Genomic DNA, 18267 nt, shown 5'->3' on the forward strand with positions numbered 1-18267 from the left:
ACATGTGGGATCTTCCTGGACTCGAACCCGTGTCCCCTGCATTAGCAGGCGGATTCTTAACCACTGCGCCACCAGGGAAGTCCCTTCATTAAATCTTATGTTCCAGGCATACTGTGGTTACTGGCAATGCTCCTAAACAAGACATACTTTACTCTATGCTCATGTTTTTGCTCGTGTTGCTCCCTCTTTCTCAAATGCCCATTTCCTCTTCTTTTCACCTGGTTGACTCATACTCATCTTTCCAGGCTCACTTTAGGGATTAGTTCCAAACCTCTCCCTGTCTCTTCTCATCCAGGTTAAGTGCTCTTCCTCTCTACTCCGCTAGCATCCTGAACTTCTCTCTAACATGCCCACTGCAACGTGTTGCATTCCACTCTTTCCTGGTCTGTCTTCTAGGTTAAACTGTGAGCTCCTTGAGGTCGAAGACTACATCTAATTTATATTTGGTTCCCATTACCTACGACAGTGCCTAACATGTCATAGATGTTTGGCAAATATATTGAAATAAACAAATCTTGATTTTGAATGCCTAATGTATAAAGCACTGTGGGTGGAACAAACATAATATATATATAATTCATATTTCACTTTCAAGGAGCTTACTGCCTAGGGAGCAAACAACCTGCATATAAGAAAAGTATACGTAGAATAACAATTTACTATATAATTGCATGCACAAAGAAACAGTACCTGCAGGCTAGAATTTGGGATTAGATTGATGTGGAAAGTCTTCCCTGAAGAAGAAAGGCCTAAGCAGTAACATAAGTAAAGAAGACTCAAATGGTTTGAAGAGGTTGGGGAGAGAGTTTTAAGTTTGGAGAATAAGAGAAATAAATGTTCACTATGTCTGAGGAACAGGGTAAAAACATTGGCTAAGGCAGAGGTTGATTAAGATAGTGAAAATATATCCTTACTGTATAGCACAGGGAACTCTGCTCAATACCCTGTGATAAACCATAATGGAAAAGAATATGAAAAAGAATGTATATATATATATATATATATATATGTAAACTGAATCACTTTGCTGTACCGCAGAAATTAACACAACATTGTGAATCAACTATATTTCAATAAATTTTTTTCAAAAAGATACAGTGAAAGGGTCAGTGTGTGTGTATGTTGGGGAGTCATAGGTTAGAAAAACAAACTGGAGCAGATTGTAGCAGATTTTGTTTAAAATCTTTGGACTTTTCATTCTCTGACTCCAACATAGAACACCTCAGCATTCTAGATTGCCTTTTCATCACAAATTCCCTGTGTCTCCTCTAGAATATTTTCAAAACGGACAGTTTCCATGTCAAGGAATTTCCCCTTCTTCCCTGAACTAAGCTTTCCTAATGTCCTTCAAGGTATTGTACACTCCATCTTTTTATTCTTATTTTAGATGTAGTTTTTGTGTTTGTGTGATGTTTTTCCCCACCCTGGGTTGCAGACAAGCAGCACAAGCCTTATATCCCCCAATTTGTTGGCTCCTACTTATTTTAGTTTCAATATACACGTGAGCTGGACTCACAATTCCAGAAAAACTAAAGGTGTGAAAAGCTTATTAATCTATTTCCCTTGAAGGGAAGTTTCAGAGGTTAACTCAGTCTAGTGATAAACTCTAGATAGTCATATTTAGCGTTTGTGTCTAGACAATCAAACTAGACATAAACCCTGAGCAATCACCTATCAAAACTATTAACATTAATATAGATCTTTCCTCCAAACCCATAGGCTTTATAGGAACTTGGGCTAATAGGCCTTATCAAAGCTCTACTTAATTGTCAGGGCCCCCATAATTTGATCTCATCCTACCCCCCCACTTTTATGTCTTACCACTTCAAACAACAACAGCAAAAAAACAAAAACAAAATAACCTTCCAGTCAGGACTAATATCTGGAAAAGTATGATTGTATTGAGAGGGGAGGTATACACTAAAGGATGGCTACTCCTCCAAATTTCTCCCATAACTGACACGTGAATTAATTTTATTTCAGGTCTTTATATAGGTAAATCTCACCACTGTCGTGGAATTAGAATGTCACCTTTAAATCATTTGGTTAACTCTATTTTTACAGATGAGGAAATTGAGGCCCCAAGAAATGAATTGACTTACCTAATATGTTATCATGTACTTGTCATTATTGTTTCACATTTAACAATCACTTTCTCTTCCCTCCCCACATTTACCAACTAAACTTAAGTTCTTGAGGGCAAGGATCATCATGTCTTGTGCATTTTCTGCCTTCACAACAGCATCAATAAGTCTCCTCTTGTTTCCCACACAGGATCAAGAATGGGGCTGAGCACACAGAATGTGCTAAGAAAAGAATGTTTGGATTGAACTGAACCCCTGCAGAACGTGGACTATTTAGAGGCACTGAGTTTGGCCTCTGGGTGAATATTTGCCTTGGGTTGGCCCACTTAGCGCTGAACAGTAATGGGCCAAAGGAGACAGGCCAAGTGTGTAGTCTTGTTTGCCCAACTAAGTTATGAATACCTTCTTATACAGACTCATTTTGTAGTCCATATCACTCTGAACAGTACTAGTCACAGAGTAGACACTCATTAAAAACATTTTAATTGACTTACTGTCCTTGGATCAAAAATCAGATCTTGATCTGTGCTTCATACAGCAACTAGAGTAGCTTTACCAAAAGAAAAGTGCCGGGCTGTCAAAGATGGACACTGCTGGGCTGAAGAAGCATTTTTCATGCAGTTCTATGCCTTAAATTGGCCTTGAACAAGAGTATCTGGGATCCTGTGCTGCCTCTTAGATACCAAAGAATCATTTTGAAAAGTGCTACAATAAAGCTTATAATATAGTGTTGATTATTAGATAACTTAAGGTAATAGGACACATCAAAAGGGCACCAACTCTACGATGTTAAGTGGAGGTGAATTTATTTTGGTCTACCCACAATGTGTCACCCTCTCTCCTGGGGACTATTTTTAAGACCTCTGGCCCGAGTTAATGATGCAGCTGGTGGCCAGCAATAGATGGAAGTGAGCCATCCTTGGATGGGATTTGATCCTGGATTTGGGATTATTTGTACCATGCTATAGCCCGTTGACCTATCAACTACATAGCTTGGCTATTTCTACTTTTCTTATTTTGGTCTTTACTCTGCCACCCTCATTTTTAAAGGAGAGAGGTTTAGTTGAGGTAGTTCCAGGATCCTACTTAATTTAAGCTAGTTTAACCTCCAAAGAGAAAGCAGGCTATTTATTTTAAGTAACCCAGTCTTACTGATGAACATCTTTCGCTATGTTAGGACAGTAAATAGGTTTAGTAAGAATTGGTCAAGGAATCCAAAATACTTTGTTACTAAATATTGCAACTTTTGCCCTTTTTCCCCAAAGGGAACTGGTATCTGGTGGAGAGGGAGATGGGAAAGTAAATGAAAGTTTAGATTATGAGAATATTTGCCACTGATGATTGTTTTTATTACCTTAATTCTAGGTAGGGAAACTTAGATGTGGTTAGGTACATGAGGGAACCAGTAATCCAAGCATGGTCATTAAGAACTGGAAATTTAGTTGTGAAGCTCCACTAACTGTATCCCTTCTCATGGAATCATTGGCTAATTATTGGCAAGGGCAGAGCTGTTTCCATGTGGAGAAGAGTATGCAGGTAGACATTCAAAACAGTAGGTGGTCTTTAAGGGTATTATGATTGTCCAGTTGCCCAAAAGAATTTGCTTAAGCAGTCTACTAGACCAGTTCCTTGAGTGGTCTAAAACCCCTATATTTTTTTTTAAATTGATGTATAGTTGATGTACAATATTATATAAGTTGCAGGTGTACAACATGGTGATTCACAATTTTTAAATGTTATATTCCATTTAAAGTTATTGTAGAATATTAGCTATATTCCCTGTGTTGTACAATATATCCTTGTAGCTTATTTATCTTATACATAGTAGTTCGTACCTCTTAATCCCCTACTCCTATCTTGCCCCTCCCCCCTTCCCACTCCCCACTGGTGACCACTATTTTTTGTTCACTGTATCTGTGAGTCTGTTTCTTTTTTGTTATATTCCCTAGTTTGTTTTATTTTTTAGATTCCACATATAAGTGATATCATATAATATTTGCCTTTCTCTGCCTGACTTACTTCACTTAGCATAATACTCTCCAAGACCATACATGTTGTCGCAAATGGCAAAATTTCATTCTTTTTATGGCTGAGTAGTATTCCATTGTACATACATACCACATCTTCTTTATCCATTCGTCTGTTGATGGACCCTTAGGTTGCTTCCATATCTTGGCAATTGTAAATAATGCTGCTATGAATATTAGGATACGTGTATCTTTTTGAATTAGTATCTTCAGGTTTTTTTGGGATATATACCCAGGAGTGGAATTGCTGGGTCACATGGTAGTTCCATTTTTAGTTTTTTTTTAGGAACCTCCATATTGTTTTCCATAGTGGCTGCACCAATTTACATCCCCACAGTGTATGAGGGCTCCCTTTTTTCCACATCCTCTGCAATAATTGTTATTTGTGTTCTTTTTGATAATAGCCATTCTGACAGGTGTGAGGTGATAGCTTATTGTGGTTTTAATTTGCATTTCTTAAAACCCCTATTTTAGAAGAAATCAACTTATCAGTTGTCACCATGTCTTCAAGAGGTCCCACTTGATTAACTCTTCAAACTGAAGAGTCCAGGATGCGGGCTGAATAATGAGTCCTGTTCTTTACTACCCATACATATGCAATTAGTGATCACCCAAATTGGGCTCTTCTAAGTCATGTCCCCAAACTTCATTGAGGGAGGTTGAGAACATGTAGAAGACCAAGACTCTGAGTAAGAAAAAAATAATTCGATATTCTGCCTCTTTTTCAGGTTTCAGTATGGCAAATCAAAGACTTCAAGAACTAGCCCAGTTAAATTTGAGAAAGAAACAATTGTTGATAGTGATGAGGTAAGAAAGAGCATTAGCAATGTTCACTTATAATCTTTCTTTGGAATTGCGTAGACTGCTTTATAAGCTGGGTCTCACAAACTTCCTGTTGAAAAGCAAAAAAGGGTCAAGATTTATATAGAAAGCAACATTAATTTATCTAATTTTATGAAAGAGGAACAGAGACATAGAAAAGGGAAGAGACAGGGACATATCAGCAAAGAATCAGGGCTCAAAACCCAGGGACCAGAAATCTATTTTAGGGCATGAGTGAGTGTTAAACCCTGACTTAAACTTGATTTTGTGGTCACTTCTTGCAACAAAACTCCTTTGGATAGCTTGGTTGCTTCCCAAGGTTTATCATATTCAAGTGAATTTTCCAGGTCAACTTTTATTTCATCAGCCAGAGATAGTGCAATTCAACATAAAGCTAAAAACATACTCCAATTTGGACATTCTTACGGATTTAGTCAACTACTGGAGACTAATTTGGAAACAAGATGCAATACCTTAGAAAAATTTGGGAGTAAAAACATTTTTCCCAGAGACTTTCCCCAAAAAATTAATTAAAAAAAAAACAACTATAAAGGAAAAGTCTTCACATCTTCTCCCAAATAAATTTTTCCGAGACGTCTGTGATTCTAAATATATATGTCATATCTGTGAAGCAGGTTTTTCAAATGTATTTTTGTTTTGAACAAAGGGACTTCAGTTTTACAAAAGGTAACAGAAATTAAATCATTGCATCTTTGGATTTGTCCCCTATTTCATCCCACCATTCCTAAAAGAATGTATGGCATATCTCTGCTAGTCCTCCTCCAAGCCCTGGAAATTGCCAACTCCTGGCATTTTCCTCCCTTCATCACACAGTTCTGTCCCACTCTTACTATCTCCCTCTTCTCCATTCACCTTCTTGCTGTATTCACCTGTTCAGTGTGAGTTCCCTTTCTTCTGAATCCCAGCTTACTATATCACCTCCCTGGGGGCATGGCAATCTTTAGAAATGCTCATCCACATACAGGACTGTGCTCTTTATCTGATTCCTGATTAGGCCAAGCCCGAAGGAGGTAACTCAGAGCTTTTATCTCCTTGTGTTCTTGTCCCTTTGATTTATCCTTAGATAACCTAGGGCTAAGCTAGAGGCCAGGCAACAGCCCGGGGGTGGGGGGGGGGCGGTCAGCAGAAGGAGATGGAGGAGGCCCAGCAACTCTACCACCAGACACGGCACTCAAGCAATCCACCAATCACCAGCACCACCACCAGCAGAAAAATACAAAGTGGTAGACAGAAGGGTTACCAAAATTCAATTACTTTTTGCCACATTTCTGGAAGAATCATATATCACAGAAATATTCAAAAATGCAGACTGCACCATTGTTTCTCCCTTCCTGTGTGCCGCCCCCAGCCCCGAAAGCAGCTATCCTCCAGGCTTCCTTTCACTGACAACCCTGAAGTTACTGCCCTTCTGTAACTTGCTTTTCTCCTTAAAGGTTGTTTTGTTTTGTTTTTCACCTGATTCTGCATGTTTTGTTTTGTTTTTCACCTGATTTCCCTTCTATAGAGATGGAAAAGGCAGAAGAAAGAGGTGTGAGCTCTAGGGGTGATTTGTCCCGGTCTAAACTTTGATGCTGCCCTTGTCTATTTCACCCCTTCACTTCCTAACAGCTCCTAACATTTCACAAAGCTGGTCCACATTTCCATGTACAAGCTACCCTGTCAGGATGCCTTAGAACCTAGCTCTCCATGCTATGGTTCTCATTCCAGAAACCCAGGGTGCAGAGCATGGAGTTCTTCTCACTTAATTTAAGTTAGAGACCAGATTTTAGCCAGACTAAGATGAGGTAAGGAATGGAATATTGTTTAGAATAGGTACAACTTGAAACACTAATTTTGATTATTGTCTCTAGATTTTTGATGCAGTCGGGCAATCAAAATTTGTTCTAGAGAACCTTCACCATTACACAGTCCATCCAAATTTGGTAGGTGATAAAAGCATTCCCCCAAGATCTCCAAGAGCAAGTTTCAGCTGCGGTGCCGAGGCCCACTGCAGAGTATCCCAAGTGCCTCCAAGTGCCACCAGCTTCTGTGACTGCATCCTCCTAGGACAGGGAAGCAGAGCTGTCTCAGGACACTGTTGGGAATGGTGGTGAGGGAGGAGGGCGGGACTGGGAAGAAGGTGGTCCCTGCAGCTGATATATTTTTTTTTTTAATTGAGAAAACATATTTCGAATCAGGAAGTATTCTGTTCTCTCCCTCTCCCATCCTCTGCCTTCCTCCTACTGATGGAAAGGCAAGTTTAGTGGGCATGCCCCTTCCCCCACTACATCTTAAGTGACATGCTGTCTTTTGTGACTGCTTTTCCTTTTTTTAACTTTGTGCTTATTCTGCATATTAATGTGGTTGTGCCTGTGGAGAAACGTTGGTGGGTGGGAAGATGCAGATAAGGGCTGTGTTGGCCCCCTCAGGGCTCTCTGAACTAGGAGATTTGGTTCCTGGGAGTTTCTTCCCTCTGCCTCAGAGTGAGTTGTAGAGAAGGCCGTTTAGGTTGAACATAGAAACTTCTGGTTGCCCTATTTTGTTGGGCACAATGTTGGGCACAACTTTTTCACAAGAATTAAGTCATCTCGCTCCTTTTAATGTGGAAACTTTTCCATCTCATTTCCCCAGCCCCTTGGTCTGTTTGCAGGGAAAAGCTCTGAGAGAAGAAAGGGACAGAGAGCTTCAGACATTTTCTATTAAACCCAGCCCCTGTCCAGCTTCTGTCCCTACCCCTTAGAGGCAAAAGATTAGCCAACTGATTTGTTAATCTGCTCTTGACGTAATCCCTTTGTCTCTCTGGAAATCTTTCTGTCTGCTCAGGCCCAGTACTATGAGCCTTTGAAGCCCACTGCACTGCATAAATTCCTGGCTCGAAACAGGAGAATTCAAAGCTTCACATTGAAAGTAACAGAGTATGATCAGGATAAGACCTTACTGATTATGACCAACAACCCACTTCCCTGCCCAATCGACCATCAAGGAAAGGACATGACATCAAAATACTTTTCCAGTGAGTTACTGCTCAAGGTAATGGCACCTGGGGAAGTTTCCTGGTACCCTGAGTAAGGATCTTGAAGAATTAGGAGTTAGCTTGAAGAAGGGAGCTAACCTAACATGGAGGATGGTACTCAGGACCCAACCTCTTCCTTCTTATTCTTTGCCATATGCTTCACCAAATAGAATCCGAGAGCCTGGGAAATACTCAGAATCAGAGTTGTACAAACTTCGGTCATGAAACTTCATTACACAGAGAAAAGAGGGTCTTAATTCAAAATTGTTCCTCCTTGGTCAAAGATATTTAGTTTGTAATTAACAAAGGGTAAACTAGCCACTGGCTTTCTAGTTGAGTATGAAGTAGCAACAGATAAATCAGGAAATGACGAACAAGGAACAGAAACGAATATCAGATTGGGAAAGGGGTAAAGGGTTATGCTCTATACCCACTGCTCTTGGGTGTCAGAAGGGGAGAAGAGAAAATTTACTATCACAGCAGCCAGATGTTTGGGACTTTGTTATACACTAGAGAAGTTCAAATTCAATTCAATAAACAATTGCTGGACATACAGTAAGCTAAGAACTAAAATATAAAGATGATTACAGGACAGTTTCTATCTTGAAGGAACTTGGAGTCTAACAGGAGAGACAGATCAATAAATGAGATATAAAAAGTAATTATTATATACCAGGATATATGAATAATAAAAGAATATACAAGGTACACTAATATACAGTAGAGAACGTATCTTTGTTGGAGGAAAGGAAGTAATCAAGGAGGTTTTACAGAAGAGGTGACCCCTGTCCAAAAAAAAAAAAAAAAAAAAGGAGAATATTCCAATCAGTGGGAAGGGCAAAGGCATACAGACATGAGAAAGTGAGATGCATTTAGGGGGATGTAAGAGAGTAAATGGCAGGAGATAAAAGGTAAAATCAAATTTGCATTTTAGAAGAACTTTTTTGGAAGTTGAGAGAAAGGTGTATTAGTTGTGGAAGAGAAAAAAATCAGTAAGACTAGTTAAATTGTTACTACAATTGTCAAAGTGAGAGATGCTGAAGAACTGAATAAATCAATTACAGAGGAAATGAAGAAAATCAATTAAGAGATATTTAAGCATATGATCTAAAAAAGATCTTGACAGCCTTAAGAGTGGGCCTAATATAACAAGAAGAAATTAAATAAGTGAAAGTGCAAATTAAAAAAATCTAATTATTACAGAAATTTGATGCTGGGAGTGGAATTATCCAAGACAGACTGTTATAATAAAATGTGGTCAATATGGAATTAGTATTTCCTTAGCTGCTAGATGGATGGCAGTGAGAGAGATTCCTTTCCAAACGGATGATAAAATGCTAATATCCAATGGTATATGCTGACAAAGGAGTTAATGAATTCATTGCCTATGGTTTCTTGGGTCTCAGAATTTGTGCCATTTGAACATAACCTCAGTGGTTGTTTCTCATGGTAGTGGATAATATACACTGAGAGGAACAAATGTCAAGCCAGGGTTGCCTTGCTCAAGGTAGAGAAGGAAATACAAGACTATCATGTAACCTTGGTGCAAGAAGAGCTTTCTTCCAACAGCTGGCACTTTGTGAGCCTTCCAGGTCACATGTGGGACCTGATCATATTCATGAGTAAATTGTGGTACCAGCCAAATTGTATTAATAGACAGTATTAAGGCTCTGATTGTCAAAGACTGGCAGCATGGTAATTTTATGGGGCTATCTGGAAAAAGTCCAAGAAGATGGAAATGCCCAATATCTAGAATGCCTCTTTAATATTCATGCTGCATCCCTTCCTCTTACTATACAAATGTTACAATCTTTTGTGAGCCTAAGATTATGCACAAAAGAAGCATTCTTTTGCTACACCCAGACATGTGTATAAGAAGAGTGTGGGTACCAGCAATCAAATTGAAGAATGGACCAGACATGTCTATCACAGTGATTGTTATACTCACAGCCCGTTCTAAGTGACATGGCCCTACCACAGTTTGTGAAGAATAGGATGCCCCAAAAGGTCCTATTTTGAATAACTAGACTCAATTCTCTATGCCTACCTAGGACCAGAGAAGGCCACCTGATCCAGTGAAGCAAAATTCATAGGCTGGTTAGTGACCTGTGGTGTAGATCGGTACCCCCAAGTCAAAGTAAACAAACAAAACCCAAGAACCAAACCAAAACCAAAACCAACTAACTGATGCCAAAATGTTGGCCTCTGTACCACCAGCACTGAATTAAATCTCGGAGACAGAGTTTTGGGTGAAGTGGAAAAGAATAGCTTTATTGCTTTGCCAGGCAAAGGGAGACACAGTGGGCTCCTGCCCTGAAAAGCTATGTTCCAACCTGGGAGGATTTGATGAGGAGTTTTACAGTAATGGTTCAAAGGTTACTGATAAGATTAGGGTGTGTGCAGGGCCTGCACTCCTTTAATCTCGTCTCAGGTGGTCTTGATGAGCTTCTCTGGTCCCTTTAATCTCGTCTCAGGTGGTTTCTTGACTGCTCCTCCCTTGATTAGCGACTGTTCGAATCTTCCCTTTGGAACTCAAGGAAGGTCATGGAGGCTGGAGTCCATTCCCTATGAACAAGAAACGGGGGACAGAAAGGCTTCTGTGCCCAGGAGCCCCACAGGGTCCTGCTTGGTTTTGTAACTTATCAACAACCAAAATCCCTGAGCTAATCATATTCTTGCTTCCAGGCATCTGAATTGGGAAAGGAAAAGATTGAGGCTGTGGGAATAAAACCTGAAAGGGCATGCAGAGGAAGGCCATAAAAAAGTCAAACCATGAGGAAGAAGGTAGGGGCAGCTTGAAGTAGAAATGAATAAGCAGAAGCTGTGGGTAGAAAAAAAGATATGCAGGGTAAAGGTAAGGAATGAACACTAGAGACAGAAGGAAGCAGACAGGGAGAAAGTAGGAAGCGTGTTAATGACATGATGCTAAATGATATGAGACAAGATAGACAAGCTCATGCAGTAGTGGTCCTAGATAGTGCTGCCTTGGATTCCAGATAAGTTTTTTATTTTTGTTTTTCTGCTCTAAGGTCTAGCTCTGCTAAGGTTTCTGCTCTTTTGTGGCCAGATTATTAGCTGTGTCTTAGGTCCTAGGCACACATGCTGCTACCGTAAAACCCCTATTAATTGAGGTAACTTAAATGAATTCCTGTTCCTCAAAACTGGAAGACTTTAAAAAAAAAAACTGGAATACTTTAAAGAGAATGAGTACAGAATTGAAAAGACTTGGTTCAGCAGTAAGCATTTTTTAAAAAGAGGTTTGAAAATTCTGAGCAAAAACGTTCAGTATGGGTCAATTAATTAGTTTGGTTATTCATTCATTAATTGTCATTCTTTTATTCATTCAAGAAATATTTATTGAGCACTTACTATGTACCAGGCAACGTTATGGGGTAGTAAGGATCTATCAGTGACTAAGTCAAAGTTTAATTCCAGTGAGGTAGAAGACCATAAGCAAGCCAACAATCGCACGGATAATGTATAATGTGATAAGTGCCCAAAAAGCAGGATAAGGGAATGGAGAGTGATGGGTGGGAGCGGTGATTTTAGATAGTGTAGTTAGGGAAGGCTCTCAGAAGCAGCAATGACATTTGAATAGAGACTTTAATAGGATGTGTCCTGCAGTTGCTACACCTAGCATATTGTTTTCCTTTCAGATTGCCACACATGTAAATATAATTATAATTATAAATATAATGTGTAAACATAAGTTGTAACTTTCTCAAATGAGTTAAAATGAGAGAAATCAGGAGAACAGTGAACCCAAAGCCATGTCATATGAAAAAAAAAGTTCAAAATGTTGGCAATGTTGAGCCTGGAAGAGAGAGGGCGCTCAGGAGGAACGTGATCGATTTCTTCAAATTCTTTAAGGATTCTGTGGAAGAGACACTAGATTTATTCCGTTTGGACTGTACGGTAGAAGTTACAGGGGAGAGCAATCAGCTGATCAAAGATTAAGTAGGCTGGGTTTTTAGATATAGGAAGATTGACCACTTGATAATGTTACTATGGAGGGAATAAGAGTGTCAGATGAATGGTTAGACTTGATGACCTTCCAGATCCTTTCTGAAAGTCTTTGATTCTATGACTTTAATAATGACGAAATTATTACCTCACAAAACATCCCATTCTGTGGCCTTTTCACTGCAGACAGAGAATGGGATGTGAATGAGACAGCCATCTCCAAGAAAGGTGGGTAGAATCCCGTGGATCTATTTCCCAACTTATTACCAAATGTTTGGTTTCCTAAGCAATTCACTAATTGAATCCTTCTCAAAACCTGGGAAATTTTTCTGCCATTTACTACAAAGGGCTAGTAGGCAAGCTTAATTGATTACTTAGGAAACTGACCTAACTTTGGACAAATCATCTGGCTGTGAAATGAACAGGTATTAGCCCACTCAGGGAAATGTTTTCTCTTCTTTGGGTTTCTGCGTCCCTACTTCCCTCTTCGGCAGGTTTTGCTGCATGATTTTAGGGGAACTGGAGCTTAGTCCAGGAGCTTAGGTCAGTAAGTCCAGGGGACTTAGCTAACTCCCTCAGTTACTCTTCTTCCCTTTGCTGCAGGAAAGTCATCAGCACAAGCCCACTGAGAACTTCTTCCTACCTCTGATGTCTCAGAAAAAAAAGTTAAGATCTGGGCTGAAACCAGTCTTCCCTGTGACACTGTTGGAGGACCCTAAATCCAAGAGAGAACAATGGTTTAGGTGAAGTCCTGGCTCTTTCTTACCTTTTCCTTATTCGTGTCACTATCTCTTTTCAATATGATTTAACAAACACTTTCGGTTGTACAGAATGCGGACAACTGTATAATAATAGGACAGCTTCCCTACATGATCCCCAACCACACTTCTACCTTAGCAACAGAGAAACAGTAATGCAAAACTAAGGTTTTTCACAAGAATGATTTTCAAGAGTGAAGAGAAGTATTCAAAGGTCTATGCTTTGAGGAAGCAACAAAAAAAAATTTCCCTCAGTGCCTGTTAAGGGTTGTGATATAGGAACAATTTGCTATGTATGAGATTTGATTTGAAACTGGTTATAGGAGCAGCTTATATCTTGTTTGGAGAGGAGAGAGGAGATTCTGGAGTTCCTTTATAGGTTTACAATGCTAGGTTCTAGAAGCATCCCTTCCACTGCACAATACTCCCACTCTGTACCAATGAACACCTTCAAATCCGACTGTCCTTTCTTCTCCCCCAGAATCTGAGAATGCAGTGAGTGGTTCCATTAATCCCTCACCCTAGGATCTACTAAATGAACTTTCTTTGTTAAGGTTTTCCACGGACAAGGATTTCAAGAGTGAAGGGAAGTATTCAAAGGTCTATGCTTTGAGAAAACAGAAAAAAATGTACCCTCAGCTCAACTTTGCTCCAGTCTGTAAAAGAGATCTGAGGAGTGACGGTAAGGTCGTCTCTATCAAAACAATGGTTTATGGGATGGAGATGTGGGCAAGAGGGACAAACTATGGGGACGAGAGATAAGGGCAAATCTCTCTTGGAGGTTCTGGAGGCTAGTTTTCCTTTTAGCATGGAAGCCAAGAACTGATAGAGGCCCAAGTGGTGCTAGGCTTTCCACCCTGTTTAAATCCTCACATTTCAAGAAAACTCTAGCATAGTGTTTTCCAAACTACATCACCTACCACTTTACTAGTTTTGGTCAATGTGTTATTTGCCCTGTTATTTACTTAATGGTTTTCTTTCAAATTATTTTTTTTGTCCTAATTAATACTATATCATTGACATCATGGGTTTGATATACTAATCACATGGGGTTTTTTTCTCTTATACATTTCTCTCATTTAATCAAATTCATAATAATTACATTTTAAAAATTAATTTATTTTGGCTGTGTAGTGTCTTCGTTGCTGAGTGCGGGCTTTCACTAGTTGCGGCGAGCGGGGGCTACTCTTCGTTGCGGTGTGAGGGCTTCTCCTTGCGGTGGCTTCTCTTGTCGCGGAGCACGGGCTCTAGGCGCGCGAGCTTCAGTAGTTGTGGCGTGAGGGCTCAGTAGTTGTGGCTTGCAGGCTCTAGAGCACAGGCTCAGTAGTTGTGGCGCACGGGCTTAGTTGCTCCGCGGCATGTGGGATCTTCCTAGACCAGGGATCGAACCCATGTCCCCTGATTTGGCAGGCGGATTCTCAACCATTGCGCCACCAGGGAAGTCCCATAATAATTAAAATTAAAAATGTTTATCTATGTATCACCTAAAACTACCCAGTGGTATGCATATCACACTTCGAGGAAAACTGTTCTAGAAGGGCCAAAGGATAAGCTATGAGTCTCAGAGGTCCATGAGTCTCTTTGGGGTTGAGGCAGGACATGGCGTGGAAGAGGTTTGGGATAAGGTTGTAAGGAAGGGGTACAACAAAAATGCTCCTCACAAATTGTCATTCATTTAGCAACATTTATGGGGCACTTACTAGTGTTGTATATTTATCAAGCACCAATAATAATAGCACTTTCCATATGTAAGACATGTGGATGGGCCAGGTCATGAAGGGCTTTGTATATTTGTATAAATAAGGGCTTAGGTTTTATCCAGCAGGCAGTTGGGACCCACTGAAAAATTTCAGAGCACTCAACACACATTTGTGTATTAGAAGTATAATCGATGGGTCCCCAGACTTCACCAGCCTATGGCTCCAAGATAAGGTTCATTTCTCCTACGGGACTGCTCTCCTCGAGCAGTTTCTGGAACTCCCTAAGGTACGCTTCCCTGTTCTACAAGGCCATCCTAGTGATTGCCAGCCATCCTCAGCTCAAACAGTCACAGTTCCAGAGGTATGAGGTCATATCGTACCATCCCTTACCTGGCTTCTTCAAGTGTTTCTGCTCCTTCTGTACCTATCTGCCACCCCACCTGACATCCCTCCTGCCTCTCTGAACTCCCCATATACAGCTAAAACCAAGCTGTGATATTAAATAACACTTCATAGATGTGAAGAAAAATTAAAGGATGGCAGAGAATCATTTATCTTGCTTTAAAAGGGGACACTCTTAGGCTCAGCCTCAACCCCCCCTCAGTCCCTTCATACTTCCCAACAGGCCCCCAGCACATTATCCATTCTTGGGAGTCTCTTGGCTTACCAGCACTGTCTCTGCCTAGGCTCCCAATACCCTTGGCCCAAGGAAGGGGAAAAGGTAGCTCCTTCCCCTAAGCCTGTTTATTGTCAGCCCCCAGAATAAATAAGTAGGAACATCTATTTCCTTCAAGGGAAACTCCACATGGAAAGCAAGCTTTGAGCTTTATAAGCCAGATAAGGCAAACATAATAGTACACTTAGTATACATAATAGTACATTTAGTACATTTAGTCAGAGTTAAATCTTAAATGATACCATATGCAGGATATCAGCAGTTCAGCTTAAATCTATATTGGAAGGAGGAATTTCTCCAGTCTAACCTGGTTTAGAATTTCTCTGATTTTTCAAGGGCATGATTCTGCTAAGGTATCCCAGTTTACATTTCTAAACAGAACACTTAACATCTCAGTCTGCAGCATTTATTAGAATTATGGTGACTTTACAGTTTCCCTCAAGAAAAATGAGTGGATATTTACTTATGTATCTAAAGGGCCCATTATTGTGCTTTTCCTAAACAAAGACAATCTACTGTGAAGTTGAAACAGTGTCTCTACTTCAAGTAAAAGAGAACCTAGCAACTCCTCCTTCCATCAATAATTTTCCATGTTTACCAGGCATCCAAATAAAGAAAGATTACATAGAGAATTGCTTGGATGGGGGCCATGAAGGCTGGTTAGGAGGCTGTCCAAGAAACAAACAGATAGGACCTGAATTAAGGTGACAGCAGTAGGAATAAGAAAACAAATTTAAGGGATATTTACAAGGCATAATGCTTCAAAATGGGGGGGGGGAGGGATGGGAGCAAGAAGAGCCTACAACGGAGGCGTCCAAGAAGGGCAGAAGTTGAAAGAGAACCTGGAAAAAGTGATGACAGTGAAGCCAAAGGTGGAAACAGTTTCTTAGTTACACTCTCAGACAGGAGAACTGAAAAGGCTAAGAGGAATATGAATATACAAGTGAAAGTACCTTCACTTAGTTAAGCGTTATGTAAGCGTCAAAATGGCCACAGATGGAATCGTTTGAAAGGGGTGGGATTAAATAGGGAAGACCCTAAACTGGTGGGTGTTGATGAAGGGAAGAATTATAAAGAAGGTTGGAATGGTAGTCCGTGGTCCAAAACCTATCCTCTTGCTCAGAGTAAAGACCAGCTTTCTCGGCCCTCCGAGCGGGTCTCTTTTTACGTCTCACATTAAGTGTCCTAAACCCTCTGGAAATCCACATTCACGAAGGTGCCCTGTGCTTTGTTGCAGTCTCCAAGAAGTCAGGGAACGACCTGCCAACTTCCCAGATGATTTGGGAACCATTAACCCTTTCATCACTCCTGGAAGAGAAGCCCACCAGAACTGCGCCAGGAGAGAGCGCGTTCCGCAACGGAAGGGCCCAGCAGTGGATTATAAAAAACGATGAAAGCAAACCCTACATGCCCCTCGCCTCATCTCCAGAGACTGAGGGGCCTGGAGAAGTCGCCATTTAGGGCGTGCCAACCAAATAAAATCTCATTCTGCCCTCTCCGGGCGTGGGCTGCCGGATCGCTTGCAGGGTGGGCCGTGTGAGCCCCCTGCTGCGACCTGTCACCGTAGGGGCGGGGACGCGGCCCCGGGGAGCCCACCCTTGGCCCCGCCTCCGCCCGGCTTGGGGAGGAGGAGAGGGAGTGGCCATGTCCCCTGGGGTTGAGAGCGGCCGGCGACTGCCGGGGAGGGCGGGCCTTCTCTCCGAGTGACGGGACCGCGGCCCAACCGGCGCCAGAGCACGGGGTCGGCCTTCCTGCAGCTTCTTCCGCTTGCTGGCTGCGGCGCCTGGGACGGTGGCGGTGGGTCTGGGCGCTGGGAAGTCATCCAAGATGATTAAAAAATTCGACAAGAAGGACGAGGAGTCTGGTACGCGCGGGGCGTCTGACGCCCACCCTCAGCCGCGGGGTCCCCTTCCCCTGCCCGCCGCCACCTGCTCTCGGGAACAGCGGACCTGGGGGCGTGGGCGCCGGTGTGCCGGAGGGCCGGAGTTGGAGCCCAACCCCTCCTCCGACCCACTCCGCTCCAGCCGGGGGCCTGCCCCTAGCCCCTCCCCCGGGCGCCGGAGCCTCCCCTCAGGTCGCGCGCGAGCGCCCGGGAGCTCGCACGCAGCCTCGGGCTGCTCGGCGGCCCCGCCCCCAGCCCCCTCCGGCGCAGCTCCGCGGAGCCACCTGCTCCAGTTCGCCGGGGGTGGGCTGCCCACCAGAGTCCGGCCCATGGCAGGTGGCGGAGGTAGTGAGTGTGCGCTTGCGAGAGGCGGGGTGGGGTGGGGTGCTGGTAGTGCAAGGCCCACGGTGGGTCTGGGATTGACGGAACTGAGTGTGTTTGTGAACTTTGTGGTGTCTGTACCTTGCAATCTCCCTGGGGACCTCTGCTTTGTCCGCTTCCGTGCGGGCAAGCCTGCTCCGTGGTACCTAGCTCGTTTAATACTCAAGCATCCAAAAGTGAGTTGCATCTTGATATCCGTCTTTGGTCCAGAGTAAATGAGGAAGATGCCAAGTCACCTCAAAAAACAAAAACAAACAAACAAAAAAACCCCCAAAACCCTCAGTGATTGATAGCTGCTCTCAAAAAGTGTGGTGGAGGGTTGGGTTAGTAAACCTCTATGGCCCCTTCCAGCTTGACATGTATCTAATTCTCTGGTAAACTCCTCACAGTAAATGTTAGAAACACATAAAATAGTGCTTTCCTTTAGGGAAATCCAAAGGACCCTACCACAGTCTCATTAATTTTAGTTGTATGGACATGACAGATATTTCTAACATTCATATAAAAAGAAGGCAGGGAAAGAATACACTCATTTCAGGCAGGGTTTCTGCAAAAGAGAAGTACAGGATCTTACAGGATAGCAGACAGAGCTAGTGTCAGAATCAGAAGGATTTTAATCAGTTTGTATGCATATTAGTAATGATTATCACTGTGAAATCCAAGTGGTCACCTCACTTGGGTGAGATTTCCCAAGCATTCAATACCCTTCTGTAGAAAGTAAGTTTGTGTAGGACAGCTATTAAAGACATTTTTTTTCCCCCATAACATAGGTAGTGGCTCCAATCCTTTTCGGCATCTGGAGAAGAGTGCTGTCTTACAGGAGGTATGGCTTGGAAGTATAGTGTGTTTTTTTCTTTTCTATTCCATTTTAGAATGGGGGACAGAGAGCCCCGGAATGCTCTGATCCAAAATAAGAATTAAGGAACGTAGCTGAGTTCAGAGAATATATACTTGAGGGAAA

At 41.9% G+C, this 18267-nt stretch overlaps 2 protein-coding genes across 3 annotated transcripts in view; both read left to right on the top strand.

Annotated features, from left to right (window-relative positions):
* The first annotated feature begins 1270 nt into the window (after positions 1-1270).
* TSGA13 (testis specific 13) lies at positions 1271-16537 on the top strand. Its single transcript, XM_036863764.1, has 8 exons — positions 1271-1352; positions 2275-2449; positions 4840-4918; positions 6805-6876; positions 7757-7963; positions 12513-12652; positions 13222-13349; positions 16281-16537. The coding sequence occupies exons 2-8, from the start codon at positions 2427-2429 to the stop codon at positions 16502-16504; spliced, it is 873 nt and encodes a 290-aa protein (XP_036719659.1). The 5' UTR covers positions 1271-1352; positions 2275-2426; the 3' UTR covers positions 16505-16537.
* Positions 16538-16774: 237 nt separating this feature from the next.
* Positions 16775-18267, top strand: part of COPG2 (COPI coat complex subunit gamma 2) — a 137724-nt gene continuing 136231 nt past the window's right edge. Inside the window, exons 1-2 of one of the 2 annotated variants that reach the window (XM_036864134.1) lie at positions 16778-16907; positions 18077-18129. In XM_036864134.1, the coding sequence (XP_036720029.1) occupies positions 16871-16907; positions 18077-18129 (90 nt within the window). In that variant the 5' untranslated portion in view covers positions 16778-16870. Of the gene's footprint in view, positions 16908-18076; positions 18130-18267 lie in introns of both variants that reach the window. The other variant, XM_036864135.1, reaches the window with a different exon arrangement.

Source organism: Balaenoptera musculus, chromosome 9 (genome assembly GCF_009873245.2).
Source record: "Balaenoptera musculus isolate JJ_BM4_2016_0621 chromosome 9, mBalMus1.pri.v3, whole genome shotgun sequence".
NCBI lineage: Eukaryota > Metazoa > Chordata > Mammalia > Artiodactyla > Balaenopteridae > Balaenoptera > Balaenoptera musculus.

What these genes read in the sequence shown, in the direction of transcription:
- TSGA13 (XM_036863764.1), top strand. Translation starts at nt 2,427, where the DNA reads ATGGGCCAAAGGAGACAGGCCAA. An exon ending in ACACAGTCCATCCAAATTTG is followed by an intron (nt 6,877 to 7,756) that starts GTAGGTGATAAA and finishes CTGTCTGCTCAG; the next exon opens with GCCCAGTACTATGAGCCTTT. An exon ending in AAGAGATCTGAGGAGTGACG is followed by an intron (nt 13,350 to 16,280) that starts GTAAGGTCGTCT and finishes GCTTTGTTGCAG; the next exon opens with TCTCCAAGAAGTCAGGGAAC.